General features: G+C 44.0%; 1 protein-coding gene across 5 annotated transcripts in view; it reads right to left on the bottom strand.

Annotated features, from left to right (window-relative positions):
• Positions 1-10426, bottom strand: part of PCTP (phosphatidylcholine transfer protein) — a 37545-nt gene extending 27119 nt beyond the window's left edge. For 4 of the 5 annotated variants that reach the window (XM_060395101.1, XM_060395102.1, XM_060395098.1 and 1 more), the window contains exon 1: positions 10207-10426. In XM_060395101.1, coding sequence (XP_060251084.1) covers positions 10207-10347 — 141 coding nt within the window. In that variant the 5' untranslated portion in view covers positions 10348-10426. Of the gene's footprint in view, positions 1-3443; positions 3513-10206 lie in introns of all 5 variants that reach the window. The other variant, XM_060395099.1, reaches the window with a different exon arrangement.
• Positions 10427-15903: the final 5477 nt, after the last annotated feature.

Below are 15903 nucleotides of genomic sequence, written 5' to 3'. Positions count from 1 at the left end.
TTACACACACATACACGCACAGTTTGTTTAGCTATCACAAGGCCAGACACAACACCTCTAAATTCCCTTTGACGGTCCCACAAATGATCCACTAAGCTACTTATTCCAAAGATCAGTAGGCACGAAATGCTTATTAACCAAACTAGTTAAGCATCTCCTTCCTCCAAACTCTGCATTTTGGCCCAGCCTCGGTCTAAGCAGCATCCAGCCCTGCTGAGAATGAACTGGCCTCACGGTAAGATATTCTGTTTTATTCTCCAGCAGACCCCCTTCACCTCACTTTCCCCACACGCGGTTTCTGTCTTGCTGACTCCTCTCTCCCTGTTAAAAAGAAAAAAAAAACCAAGACTTTTCTGCCTCACTCCTGAGAAACTCATAGATCTTATGGTCAAAGTATTCTTCCTAATACAATAACCTCCAACTCTAAGGCCAGATTTGTTTCTTATTTGACATTAAACTAGACTGACAAAATAGTACTGATCAGACTTCTGGACATTTCCAAGCATGTAAGACTATGTAAATTCATTAAAATAGTACAAAAATACATAAGCACTACCAAAACGACTAGTTAAGGAAGAGAAATAAGAGATAATGGACACAATTAATGGACATTAAACTGCAGCATATTTAATTTTGCATAGAAATCTGAAACTTCACACACTCTATTATAGAAAGTTCCACCTCCTGCCACTATGAGGAAAAAAAAAAAAAGAAAAAATTAAAAAAAAAAAAAAAGAAACGTGAAGAAAAAGAAAAAAAATAAAATAAAAGCAGATAAACATCTGAAAAAAAAAAAAGAAGAACAGCAACCATGGGCCCACAACACCATGGGCCCACTATATTCTTGGGCCTGAGAAAACAGTCAGCAAGGTTTATACTTGGGCTTTCAGCTTGGAATGGATTTGCCTTGGTGATCGGTCAGTGTCACTAAAACGGCCACGCATTCTGCACTGGAAGCTGCCCAGTCACTCTGACCTGCTATAAACTCTTTCAATAAGACTAACATTTATTTCTCTAAACACAGTGCAGTTTCCAGTTTTATGTTCACTATCTTGTGTAATCTCAACAGAGCCCTGTGGTATCAATAGGGACATTGGTGTCGTGTCCCTATGACATGAAGCTCAGAGAGGTGACATACTTGCTCGAGTTCTACAGTTAGCTCTTGGGACAGCCAGAGAGAGGAGGACACTGTCCCCTTCTTCTCCCCATGACAGCTCCTAATACGGCTCTACTCTCTCTGCACACTTGCTCCAAGCCCCTGTTCCAAACGACAAGCTAAGAATGTCAGTAAAGATGGCACAGGCTCTCAGAGCTGGAAGGAGTCTTAGATCCTTATGTAAAAAATGACAGTGATGCATCAAAAGGCAGCTGATGACTCCTGCTGGCAAAGCCTGGATGGGAAACTTTCCTTCCAGGCCCTAACCCAGTGTTCCTGCCCCAGACTACCCAGAAACACGCAAATCTGCAGAGACAACAAGTAACTTGGTGGTTGTCTAAGACTGGGAATAGGAACAGGAGATGACTGCAGATGGGGAACAGGTTTCTTTGGGGATAACACAAATATTCGAAAATTAGACTCAGGGAAGGATGCATGACTCCATAAACTTACTAAAAATTAGTGAACTATACACTTAAAATGAGTAAATTTTGAGGTACTTAAATGCTCAGAGGATAAAGTGTCTGCCTCCAATGCGGAAGACCTGGGTTCGATCCCTGGGTCGGGAAGATCCCCTGGAGAAGGAAATTGCAACCCACTCCAGTATTCTTGCCTGGAGAATCCCATGGACAGAGGAGCCTGGTAGGCTACAGTCCACGGGGTCGCAAAGAGTTGGACACGACTGAGCGACTTCATCTCGACCTTCACTTCGAAATGATACCTCAATAGATACAGCTGTTAACACTAGAAGATTATGAAACTCACTCAAGGTCACACAAGTAACGAGCTTGACCTGAAGCTCATTCGTTGCAAAAGAAGCTGGACCTGAAGCCAGCAATGTGGCAACAGAGTCCACAGCCTATGATCCCGCCTCAAAGCGTCACTGGCCTCTCCCAACATATTATTAGAGAAATAACAAGCCATCAGAGTATACAGAGCTATGGCCAAGCTGACCATTCTAGTGGACAGTTCTGAGTGAAAGAGCTTTGTAACATGTTTTACCAGGACAAGCATAATGCAGGTCTTGAAGGGTAGAGTAGAACATAGATCACCCTACTCACAGCAAACACCATTTAATTTACTAGGGGCTTCAAAATGTATCCTCTCATTGGATCCCTGGCACAAATCTGACAGAAAAGAAATTATCTCCAGCTTACAGATGAGGAAGCTGAGACTCAGCTAGGGCCCTAGGTTCATAAATCCCAAAACCTCAGAGCAATTAAGCATCAGAACTGTATTTTAGACCAGGAGTTACTGAATCTGTCATGCTGTCTATTTTTCACAGTCCACAAGCTAACAATAGTTTTTAGATTTCAAAGTGGTTATGTAAGTCAATATACAGCCTCTTAGTCTATAAAGCCTAAAGTATTTTCTATTTGGCTCTTTACAGAAAGAAAAAAAAAAAATTGCAATCCCTGCTTTAGACCATTGCCACCACCACTTCTAAAAACACACAGTCCAGAAAAGCTCTGGATTACTAGAGTCGTACTGCAATTCCACATGCGAGAGAGGAATCTTCGCCTTATAAACCCCAAATATGTTATATTTTATTTTAAATCACATGTGGGTTTACCATTTAAGCTCAGACCACTCTTCAAAGTAAATCTGCTGATCTTGAGCACACCATAAGGGATAAACAACCACAATCTTAAACAAAACATATTCAAATTCAGAAAACCAAAGAGAAAAAGGAAATCTTAAAAGAAGTTGGCAGGAAGGAATGGGCGATCACTTTACTTTAAGAGGAAGACAGATGATTATTACAGCAGATATCTTATCAGAAACCACTCTGCAAAAAAAAGGGGGGTAGGGTGACATATATACTATTTTGAATAAAATAAATCACTGAACTAGAATTCTATATCCAATGAAAGTGTCCTTCAAAAGTGAAGAAGAAATAGAAACTTTTTCAGACAAACAAAAACAGAGAATTCATCAGCAGCAGACTTGGCTCTGGAAGAAATGTTAAAAGAAGCTTTTCAGGGAGAAAAACCCAAGGTATAGGTCAGGAACTCAGATGTACATTGCATAAAAGGTGACCATTTTATTGTGTCAAAGTTTCTGAAAGGTATGAAATTTCTGTCTTATTCATCAGGCATGACCAAAATGCAGGCATACAATAAGCTCTGAAAAACTGCCTGAATGGGTCATGAAGCAGTATTTTGGAGGTTTCTTCTTACTAGGGTGTATTCAAACAGCCCAAAAACCAGCTGTGGAATACAAAATTTGACTTACACCTACCGACAGGCATGGGGGATCCTGCTCGCCCCTCCCCCTTAAGGCATACCTTCAAATCTTGGACCAGCACCTTGCAATCCGTCAGCATCTTCATGCTGCCTCACACCACAAGCTCATCCTGAGAGAAGTGAGGAGAGAGAGAGCTGAGGCTCCAACATTATCAATCCAGTTACACTGAGGGGTGATGGGGTAGGAGAGAGACAGAGAGTGGACCTCCACCAGGGGCAGAAAGTAGAAGGAGGCTACACATGGCGCTCAGCTTTAAGCCACGGTGGTCCCGCCCACTAGGACATATGGCTCCGTAAGTGTCCCACACGCATCAGCCGCTCCATCAGTCATGTTGGTGGCTGGGAAAAGGACGGGAGAAGGACGGGAAAAGGGAGAAGAGTCCTGTCACCCAGAAGTGAAGAGGTCCGTGATGCAAGTTGGATTATGATCCCATCTGGGAAGTCAGAGTGAAGCTTCTCACCACTGGGGCACATCTGCCCCAGTTCACTTTCTGCTTCCTTCCAAAAGGCCAAGCTATCTCTCGACGCAGCACGGCTGAACCTATTTTCCCAGTGAGGCCAGGCTCTCAGTGGCTCAGCGGGGCAGCAGCACAGGAAAGAACAGTCCCTGGGAAAGTACTGTCTGCTCTCACCAAACTCACTAATAATGAGAAGACATTTGGAAGGACAAAGGCAGCCGCTTCGCACAGTGCCAGACACTCGGTTTCAAATCGTAAGTCAAGCCCTCAATCAGATCTTTCCAGACCAACATTTTCTCGGTCTAAATCAATGATGTGAGCCTCTGCATGCCTGTTTCACACCATCTACGGGCAGGTCACAGTGTCTACTGCATAGTATCCAGCCTAAAGCTCCGGGGAGACCTGACAGCAGATCTCTGGGAAAGCTTTTGCAAGTGACCCACGACCCTTCTCTCCCGGGGAACCTTCTCCCTGTTGTTCAGGGGACCACACCCACTCTCAAGCGGCCACTAATTTAAAAACCAGGAAGAGTCAGTCTTCAAGCGGACATTACTTTCACCTTAAGATATTCTTCCTTTACGCTCTTCCCTCTCCTGCCTCTCGGTGCCACCACGTGGGGTGGTGCAACTTAAGCACCACGTGAAAACCTCCCCTGACTTCAATGGTTCACCAAGTATCATCCATGGAGCTTCAGTATCACCTGGCCATTTGGTAAAAATACAATTTTAAAAAGAAGAAGGAGCAGAAGTAAAGAAATGTAAAGTCAACTCTCAAGTCCCACCCAGATCCACTGAATCTGAAACGGAGTAGGATATTAACTGTGAATTTTAACAGGCTTTGCAGATGAGTCTAGGGTATGCTCAAAGTCAAGAATCACTCTGCCATGTCTCATTCCATTCAATGTTTGTAAGAAGCCAATGATCCTAAAAAGCAAGAATTATACTTGTTTTGCAAATGAGGAAGCGGAGATTTTAAAATGAAATAGCAGCCGGCCAATATTCCCCAAGTAGTAAGTGGGCCCTGACTCCTGGCCACTCTCCAACACCAGGTTCACCCTGGTCCTGCATCCTTCTGGCTCCTCCTGGAAAAGGAGGGAAGGTCAGCCTGGCTCTGGAACTTAGCACTCAGCGTTCCCTCTACTGCAATGGTTTATAACACAGCACGCTCATTAAAATCTCTTGGGAAGCTTTCACATTAAAAAACAAAAAGAAGCAACAAAAACATATTTTATTTTGAAGCATTACAAACACACCAAAGTACACAGGACAGAATAATCAGCCTCTATGTGAAAGGGGAACTTTTCAAAAGGGCCATCCAAGCTCCAATCCAACTCAGTTCAATACGGGGCTCTAATAGGGCTGAGAGGTGTCCTGAGAGCTCCCCAGGCAGCTCTTGAGCTTTGAGAAACACTCTCTGGTCCATTTCTCCTCTGATCTTTGCAGGACACAATTTCTTATTTCATTTATATCTCCACTCAATTGTTACCTCTGGAAGAGGGTTTTTCCAGATTCCCTATATCTAAAGCACACCTGGATATCCCCACCTCCGCCATAACATCTCTGCATCCCTTCATTCCACTTTACTTTTTTTGTAGCATTTTTCAGCTGCCATTTCATTATATACTATGTTTATTATCATCAGTGAATACTGTTTATTGTTTAAGAAGCTCATTCACGGAACCAGCAGCTCCAGCTTCCTGCTCCCTGCTTACGCCCAGTACCTGTCAAGGCACTACGACATGGGAGGCATGCAGTGAATATCTCCTGAATAAATGAATGATAGCGGAACAGAGCAGAGATTGTAACCCAAGACTATCTGCCTCCAAAATCCATGCTCTTTTCCACAGCACCACACAGAATAGCAAAGCACATAGCAGCGTTGCAGTAACTTCACTTTCAGTTCAGTTCAGTCGCTCAGTCGTGTCCGAATCTTTGCGACCCCATGGACTGCAGCACGCCAGGCCTCTCTGTCCATCACCAACTCCCGGAGCTTACTCAAACTCATGTCCATCGAGTCAGTGTGGCCATCCAACCATCTCAACCTCTGTCGTCCCCTTCTCCTCCTGCCCTCAATCTTTCCCAGCATCAGGGTCTTTTCCAATGAGTCAGTTCTTCATATCAGGTGGCCAAAGTACTGGAATTTCAGCTTCAGCATCAGTCCTTCCAGTGAATATTCAGGACTGATTTCCTTTAGGATTGACTGGTTTAGCTTTGCTTAGCTTGGAGAAAAAGAATGTAGCTCTGAATTGAAGCAAGCTATATATTTGGTACTGAGTTTATCCAAGTACACTGGTTCACATCTAGTTACTAGCTATGAGGTCTTATGTGGCTCACTCTGGGTCTTACTGCCATCCATAAAATAGGAAAAGAAACCTGTCTCTACGCATCTTCTATATTTGTTGAGAGGGATAAATGAAAACGTATGTGTAATAGCATTTTGTATATTAAGGGGCCATGTAAAGATAAGATAGCACTACACTTTGGGAGAGAAAAAGAAGGTGAGAACAAGGAAACAGAGTAGGCAAAGAAAGCAGGAAAAAGAAAAAAGAAAGGGTGATGGTAATTGGACAGAATGGTTGCAAAGAGACTTTCTAAGTCTAAAATTCTGTGATTTAATAGGAAAAGAGAAAATGGAAATGTATCAAAAGGTGTATATCAAAAGTAGCCATTTGTTCAAGGACAAGATTCAGAATTATTCCTGTCTACTAAAAAGAAGCCACAATCTTTTTTATTTTAAAATACAATTTATCCATTACACTGCATACTCTTTCAAGTACCTCTATGCTTATGACAGTCTTTTCAAATCATGTGACAGTAACTTTGTCACAGCATCATTTTTAGATCGTGATCACACCTCCCTGATTCAGACTCACAGCAGGTTATTCCCTGTGGAACAGTCAGCCTGGCTCAATTGGATAAAAGTCACTGAAAAGTCTGAGAAGGGGGACTGATTTTTCTTATTCCATAAATTCCAAATGGTACGCCCCTGATGAAACAGCTAATATGATTTGTATGCAAACCATGATGGACTGCCTTTATCATAATCAGGACATTCATCCACTGAACATGTCCCTTACTCAACAAAGATTTAGCAAGAACTTTGATGAAAAGGGTTATTTTTGTATGGGTCCCGAACATAACCTTACTGAAACAAAATCAAGCATTTCAAGAAGCCTTATCGGATTATCTGTCTCAGATTCTGCTTATGGGTTTCACATTAACAAGAAATAGGAAGAGACAGGAAGAATCAAGGGACTCATTCCAGCAGGGTGGAAATCTGTAGATGGTTATTAAGAAATAAGATGAATAATGTGTCTATTGATGGGACTGAAGTAAAGGTCTTAATGCAACTCCATCAAAAGTCAGCTGGATCAATAAGACCCCCTGCTAGTCCCCTAACAATCTTCTTCTTAAGTCGCTTCAGTCCTGTCCGACTTTCTGCGACCCCATAGACGGCAGCCCACCGGGCTCCCCCATCCCTGGGATTCTCTAGGCAAGAATACTGGAGTGGGTTGCCATTTCCTTCTCCAATGCATGAAAATGAAAAGTCAAAGTGAAGTCACTCATTTGTGTCCAACCCTTAGCGACCCCATGGACTGCAGCCTACCAGGCTCCTCCATCCATGGGATTTTCCAGGCAAGAGTACTGGAGTGGGGTGCCATTGATTGATGGGACTGAAGTAAAGGTCTTAATGCTAACCCATCAAAAGTCAGGTGGATCAATAAGATCCCCTGCTAGCCCTCTATCATTAAAGGGCCCCAAACAAGTCTCCTCTGTACACCAGTCGGAGGAATGGAAAAAGCCAGATGATAACAATTGCAATGAAAAACCTGACCTGGAATGACCTAGGCAATAGTCTGGCATGTAAACCAAGGTGAAAATTAACAGAAGGGCCAGGATTTTCTGGTTTGACCTCCAGTCAGGGACCTGGGGACCCAAGGCCATATGCGCAATGGCTCTGGGCAGGGAAGTGGGTGGAAGAGGAAACAGGGTCACATAATATCAACAACATGCATGGTGGATGAAACCACGCTGGATCACAAGACAGAAGAGGGCACTGGGTTTTAGGGGAGATAAGTGCAGGTCTAGGCAGGGTAGGACAAGCTGAATTCACCTGGACATGGAGTGGCATTCAGAAGACAAGATTTACTAACCAAGGGATTCGAAGGAATTCTCTTCCAGGAGGAAAGTAAAGGATGGGAGTCAACCTGGAAAGAAAATGAAGCTCTAGCTAAAAGGGTCAGGCAGCAAATAACACTGGATGTGCAACTAAAGTTCTAGGAAAGGGCTTGCACCTGAACAACAGGGTCTCTAGACACTAAATACATGTGCAGATCACGGTGGCCATGGGCAGTGGCCCCCAGCCTAGCTGCTGAGGCTCAAGGCCACACCTATGGAAAGCGTATGGCCTCCAGCTTATGGGAGTTCACTAGAAAGACTTGTAGCTTACATCAATGTACTATAACGGCCCTCATGCCCAGAACAGGTGGAAGTAAGACTTACATTATGGTTCAGAGAGATAGGAACGGTTCGGAATGCCCATCATCCCCCCAGGAGGGAGGTGGGCCCCGCTCCATATCAATGCACGATGGGAACAGTACAAAACCAAACACTGTCTCAGCTCAGGCAGCGGCTGTTGTGGGATAAGAGACACAAAAGCAAAAGAGCCCAAGCCCTTCAAGGGACGTGAGGAGAGTGGTCAGGGCTGACGGGAGAACAGGACCAGTGTGGAGGAGCCATGGGCCCTGGACCAGCCTAGTCCCCTGAGCACAGCCCACCTGGCATACTGCCCTCTCTTAGAGTCAGTGGAGGAGTGTATCATAGCATAGGTCTGGAGCTGGAAAGCTCAGTTCTAACCCCAGAGTGAGTCTTGAGCCATCAACTTACCCTTTCCATATATCCATTTCCAAACTGGTAATAAGGTGATAGTCTATATAGTGCCTGACAACATGGCACCGATGTGAGGACTAAGTCAGTGCCTGCAGAGCACTTAACCATGCCCGGAGCATAAGACAGCACGCAATAAGTTAGCTATTACTGTAGGTAATATTTTTTACACAATCAACAGGGCGATTGGAAGGGGAATGATAAGATCACAATCTCTTTCAGGTGCTTGATTTCAGGTGTGCAGGATGGCAGGGAAAGGGTAGAAGTCCAAGAAGTGAGTCAGATCACTGCAATTCTAGGTAAGAGGTGGCACTCATAAGGTCAACGGGAAAAGGGGAAGGGAAAGGGGCCAGACATCAGATACATCTGAGCAGAGAATTGCCAACATCTGACAAATGCCTAGATGTGGCCAGTGCGGAAAACAAAACGATTTTATCCAGAAAATAAAAGGATTGTTTTCTGAAAACATGTCCATTTTTGCAGCAAGGTAAATGCTTAAATGACACTCAGAAATTAATTCTGCCTGCTCTACACTGAGCTTCCTGCTCATCTTGTTGTACCCAGTGACCCTGGGACACACAGACTCAGAGCTCCTCCCTACTCTAACAGTTTAATACTCTGATCTCTGCCAGGAAAACTGCAGAGATCACTTACCTTGCCTAAAGGTGACTTTTTTTTTTTTTCAGTTTTCTCACTTTGATAAGTTTATGGATTTATCATCAAGAATGATGAGAAATGAATACATTTTCTTTCCCCCAGTTTTATTTTATTTTTTAATATAAATTTATTTACTTTAATTGGAGGTTAATCACTTTACAATATTGTGTTGGTTTTGCCATACATCATATCATATATCAAGGTGACTTTTAACCTGGTCACCATGCAGCAGCTAGCACACAGAGCAACCGATGACAGGCCATCATTCCACCTGGCCGGTTACCTGGCTCCAAAGGCCTGCGGGCACACCGGCAACTCCATTCCTCCTACCCTTTAACTTTTCCCCAGACTTTTTCTTCAGGCTAAAGTTATTCGGTGCAATTTCCAGGGAATGGGGCAGCACTCAAAGGAGCAAGTTAGTGAAATGACTAGAGAGGACGTTAGGTCCCTTCTCAGCAACACTCCTCACGCCACACACACCACCCTGCACATCCACTCTCTGAAGAGCCCAGTCGCTTTTCTTCCTGGATTCAATCTTAACATAGTCCCCGCCACACAGATACCACTGGCACCCACCCGGAGCGAGGCTCACGTCCCTTGCAGGCAAGTGCGTGGGGCTAAGTAAGAATCCGCAGACCCACGTTTTCACTGTCATCAACTTGTAACAAAACACTTGCCCTGTCCGGTCCCCCGCCCCCGGCCCCCGGAGCAACCTCCCACTCCCACCCCCACCCCGCGGGAGCACCCCCCACCCTGCCCCCCGCAGACGGCCGCCCTGCGGTCCTCCAGGGGCGGACAGCTACCTGGTCCAGCAGCCGGTAGACGCTGATGCCCTGGGTCTCCACCAGCAGCTCCCAGGCGGCCCCGGAGAGTGCGGGCCGCTGGAGCTCGGCGCAGGCCTCCCGGAACTGCTCCTCCGAGAAGGCTCCGGCCCCAGGCTCCATCCTTCCGCAGCGGCGGCCCCGGGGCCCGGAAGGCAGAGGGGACAGGCAGGGCTCGTGTTCAGGGGCGGGACGAGAGAGTGGCCCAGCGCGACTGGCAGGGACCGGGGAGGGAGCTTCGGGGCGGGGCCTTGAGGGCCTCGAGGGGGCGGGGCCTCGAGGGGTCGGCCCGGAGGATTGGGCGGGCCCAGGGCTGCGCGGGAATGCAAAGGGAACAGAACTAGAGAAAGGTCGGACTTGATCTGCATGAAGGTGGCTGCTAAGTCACTTCAGTCGTGTCCGACTCTGTGCGACCCCATAGACGGCAGCCCACCAGTCCCTGGGATTCTCCAGGCAAGAACACTGGAGTGGGTTGCCATTTCCTTCCTCAATGCATGAAAGTGAAAAGTGAAAGTGAAGTCGATCAGTCCAATCCACTCTTCGCCACCCCCTGGACTGCAGCCTACCAGGCTCCTCCATCCATTGGATTTTCCAGGCAAGAGTACTGGAGGGCTTAGGAAATGGGGAGGCTTTCAACAGGAAGAGAAAAAGAAGACACTACTACCATCTCAGAAACATAATTTCCAAATTGCATAATTTCCAAATTGCTTGCATGTCTCTCCTTTACTTTCTCTGAAGAAGGTTAGGGAAGGTCTCAGAGCAGTTGGATACAAGTGGGAGGTGAGATGGACAGAGTGGAAATGCTTGAAAATCTCAGGGGTCAAATGCTACAGCAGTGTTCTGTTTGCTCTGTGATGCACTTTAAAACATTGTTCTGAGAAGAGGTCCATGGGATTCCCCAGAAGGCTAAATTAGGGGTCCATGGTACAAAAAAGATTAAGAAAACTATTCCATAATTGTACAGTGCCACCATCGGGAGGGTGAAAGATGATCTAAAAAGGTATCATGGTGTCCATCCAAGACTTCTGCTGCTTGTATAATTGAGATCTCAAAGACGTTTTTGTTCCCTCAAGTCCCTTTGTTTTACTATATTTCTTACCGCCACAGTGTATTTTGGTTTGGATAAAGTGGACAGTTGAAATGTCATATCAGATAACACCGCATGGAGGCCAGAAAACTCGCGACCCTTTCCTAATCTGTAAAATGGGGTAAAATTGTGCCACCAGTTAGAATTGAGGGGGTGACCACATAAGATACACAAAGAACATGTTTGCACAGTGCCTATCAAAGTTAATCTTTATAAAAATTTCCACTTGCCTTACATTACTATATTGAAATGTTTCTCTTTCTATACTTGAAAGGAAGACTTGGAAGTTGATGGCAGACTCTACATTTATGCCCATTTCCAAGAAGAGAAATGAAATGAGACTTGGCAGCATAAATGAATTACGCCTTTATTCAATTCAGTGCTGGTTCTGTTCTGTTTCATGAGGATGGAAAGAGGGATGTGGTAGTTCCTGACACAGAATGCATGAGAGATCAGAGACTACTGTTTTTATAATGCCTTTTAAGTCTAGTCATTTTATTTTAAAACATATTTAGACTAAATTTCAATTGTTTTGAAAAAGGAATTTCTTCAAAATCCGTTGACAATGAAGTATTTTCATATATTGTCAAGGAATTCTATTTTTAAGGTGGGTGTTGATGAGGCTCCACCTTTATATTTTATGCCAATTGATTAATGAAGACAACCATGAGGGTATAAATAGTATTATGAAAGATCAGTTCAGTTCAGTTCAGTTGCTCAGCCATGTCCGACTCTTTGCGACCCCATGAATCGCAGCATGCCAGGCCTCCCTGTCCATCACCAGCTCCCGGAGTTCACTCAGACTCACGTCCATCAAGTCCATGATGCCATCCAGCCATCTCATCCTCAGTCGTCCCCTTCTCCTCCTGCCCCCAATCCTTCCCAGCATCAGAGTCTTTTCCAATGAGTCAACTCTTCGCATGAGGTGGCAAAAGTACTGGACCGTCAGCTTTAGCATCATTCCTTCCAAAGAAATCCCAGGGTTGATCTCCTTCAAAATGGGCTGGTTGTATCTCCTTGCAGTCCAAGGGACTCTCAAGAGTCTTCTCCAACACCACAGTTCAAAAGCATCAATTCTTCAGCACTCAGCCTTCTTCACAGTCCAACTCTCACATCCATACATGACCACAGGAAAAACCATAGCCTTGACTAGACGGACCTTAGTGGGCAAAGTAATGTCTCTGCTTTTCAATATACTATCTAGGCTGCTCATAACTTTTCTTCCAAGGAGTAAGCGTCTTTTAATTTCATGGCTGCAATCACCATCTGCAATGATTTTGGAGCCCCCAAAAATAGTCTGACGCTGTTTCCACTGTTTCCCATCTATTTCCCATGAAGTGATGGGACCTGATGCCATGATCTTCGTTTTCTGAATGTTGAGCTTTAGGCCAACTTTTTCACTCTCCTTTTCACTTTCATCAAGAGGCTTTTTAGTTCCTCTTCACTTTCTGCCATAAGGGTGGTGTCATCTGCATAGCTGAGGGTATTGATATTTCTCCCAACAATCTTGATTCCAGCTTGTGTTTCTTCCAGTCCAGCGTTTCTCATGATGTACTCTGCATAGAAGTTAAATAAGCAGGGTGACAATATACAGCCTTGACTTACTCCTTTTCCTATTTGGAACCATTCTGTTGTTCCATGACCTGTTCTAACTGTTGCTACCTTACCTGCATACAGATTTCTCAAGAGGTGGGTCAGGTGGTCTGGTATTCCCATCTCTTTCAGAATTTTCCACAGTTTATTGTGATCCACACAGACAAAGGCTTTGGCATAGTCAAGAAAGCAGAAATAGATGTTTTTCTGGAACTCTCTTGCTTTTCCATGATCCAGTGGATGTTGGCAATTTGATCTCTGGTTCCTCTGCCTTTTCTAAAACCAGCTTGAACATCAGGGATTTCACAGTTCACATATTGCTGAAGCCTGGCTTGGAGAATTTTGAGCATTATTTTACTACCATGTGAGATGAGTGCAATTATCAAAGATATAAGGCAGGAAGTTTAAATTGTATTTATTACACACATTTAAAAGTGTGCTTATTACTAAATTCAGAAGGTGAACGTATATATATTTGAGTATACTGAGATTTACAACAATGTTTATTTTATTACAGATAATGAAGGAAAAATCATATTATAAAATAATTTCTATTTTGTGGCAAAAGTGTGAAAAAGACTTGGAAGGGGGTCCAGAAAGACCTGTTTTTTTACAGGACTTGTCTGTTGTAAAAGGCCAGCATGTTTCCTTTGTGAAAAACACTTTCTAGAGGAATTTCCAACAAGGCCATTGAAGAATAATATATTTGGGGTTGCCAGGTAGCTCAGATGGTGAAGAATCCGCCTCAATGCAGGAGACCCAGGTTCAATCCCTGGGTTGGGGAAATTCCCTGGAGAAGGCCATGGCAACCCACTCTAGTATTTTTGCCTAGGAAATGCCATGGACAGAGGAGCCTGGAAGGCTACAGTCCTTGGGGTTGCAAAGAGTCAGACACAACTGAGGGACTAACATTTTCACTTTTCAAAATCCAAAAGGACAAAAGTTCCAAGGGCTGGAGTTGCTGCTGCTGCTGCTGCTAAGTCGCTTCAGTCGTGTCCAACTCTGTGCGACCCCATAGACAGCAGCCCACCAGGCTCCCCCATCCCTGGGATTCTCCAGTTAGGGTGCTGATACTCTCACTGTGAGCTAAAGATGTAATGCTGGGCCATAGCTGGTGGAAATCTGGCTCAGGGACTCCTTCATAAAGCCTGGCTCCTCTAAGAGCTGCCCCTTCCATTCTATGAAACCAGAAAATTCCCTGCCTGTAGACCATGGATCCTTCAAGGAAACTCATGTTTTCCTCGAAGCTGTAAGTAGAAAGAAACAAAAAGGCAAGTAGGGGAAGTCACACCCCAAGCCTATGCCAGAGATGGAATTTAAATTTACGTTATCAGCAACTGAATGAGAGTCACAGGAGATAAATTAACACAAACGACCTTTGAAACCCCTGGGACTCTGCCAGAATCAAAGGCAGTGACACTTTCACAACTAGGACCCATGAAATTATCCAAGAGAAAAGAGTACCCACAGAAGGTGCATGTACAAAAAGTGAGTTACAAAGAACTGAGGGAACAACTCTCCATGTCAGAAAGTTAGAAGATGTGCCAGCTGAGCTGTCAGAACCAAAGAATGATAACAGACCAATATGAGAGTAATTATTGAACATGTATTCATAATATACACAAATTCATTTAAGAGGTCAAAGAAGGTCTAGAAACAGAACACTAACAGAAAGATTAATGAATCTAAAAAAGAACCAAAAGAGGTCGAGGTGAAGTCGCTCAGTCGTGTCTGACTCTTTGTGACCCCGTGGACTGTAGCCCACCAGGCTCCTCTGTCCATGGGATTCTCCAGGCAAGAATACTGGAGTGGGTTGCCATGTCCTTCTCCAGGGGATCTTCCCGACCCAGGGATCAAACCCAGGTCTTCCGCATTGGAGGCAGACACTTTAATCTCTGAGCCACCAGGGAAGCCTTTTCTACAAATGAAACTTCCACAATGAGAAGCGTGAAAGGGGAGGTAACATAGCTGTCCTGCCACAGTTCAAGAAGGAAATCAGCAGGTGACTATAAGAAAATTCCCCAGAAAGCAACACAGAGATACGACACAGAGATATAAAGAACCGGAAAACATGAAAGATTAATTAAGAGACATGAAGGTCACACCGATAGGTAAAACATTTCTGACTGGAGTTTCACAAAAAGAGAACAGAGATATTAGGATGGGTGGGTGGGGAGATAGATAAATAGATACATGGAAAGAAAGTGAAACTAAAATTCAAACAGCAAAAAAAATCAGAAATAAGGTGGGCAGGGCAGGGGGGAGGGCAAAGTCAGGGTTTTGTTTAGAAGTGGATAAGAGAAAAAAAAAAAAAAGAAGTGGATAAGAGATGTTAACTAATTAAGTCTCTTGTGAATGTTACATTTAATGGAATAAATTCTTGAAATGCAGTAATAAAACACGCCAGTAAAAATGGGCAAAAGATTTAAACAGACATTTCACCAAAGAATGTATACTGATGGCAAATGAGAACATGAAAAGATACTCAACATCATTCATTATCAGGATAATATAAATTAAAATCACATACGAAATATAAATATGCGCCTTTTAGATAGCTAAAATTAAAAAGATTGACCAAAGTAAGTGTTGGCAAGAATGTGGAAGAAATCGAACTCTCCTGCATTGCTGGTGGGAGTGGAAATGGAAAAACCACTGTGGAAAACAGTTCGAGAGTTTCTTTAAAAGTGAAGACAGCCTTCAGAATGGGAGAAAATAATACCAACTGACAAAAAATTAATCTCAAAAATATACAAGCAGCTCACGCAGCTCAATACCAGAAAAATAAACCATCAAAAAAAAAAAAAAAAGGCCAAAGAACTAAATGGACATTTCTCCAAAGAAGACATACAGAGGGCTAATAAACACATGAAAAGGTGCTCAACATCTCTCATTATTAGAGAAATGCAAATCAAAATCACAATGAGGTACCATCTCACACCAGACAGAATGGCTGCTATCAAAAAGTCTACAAAGAATAAATGCTGGAGAGGGTGCGG

This window comes from Ovis aries, chromosome 11 (genome assembly GCF_016772045.2).
Source record: "Ovis aries strain OAR_USU_Benz2616 breed Rambouillet chromosome 11, ARS-UI_Ramb_v3.0, whole genome shotgun sequence".
In the NCBI taxonomy this organism is placed as follows: domain Eukaryota; kingdom Metazoa; phylum Chordata; class Mammalia; order Artiodactyla; family Bovidae; genus Ovis; species Ovis aries.
This window is presented reverse-complemented; position numbering and strand designations above follow the sequence as displayed.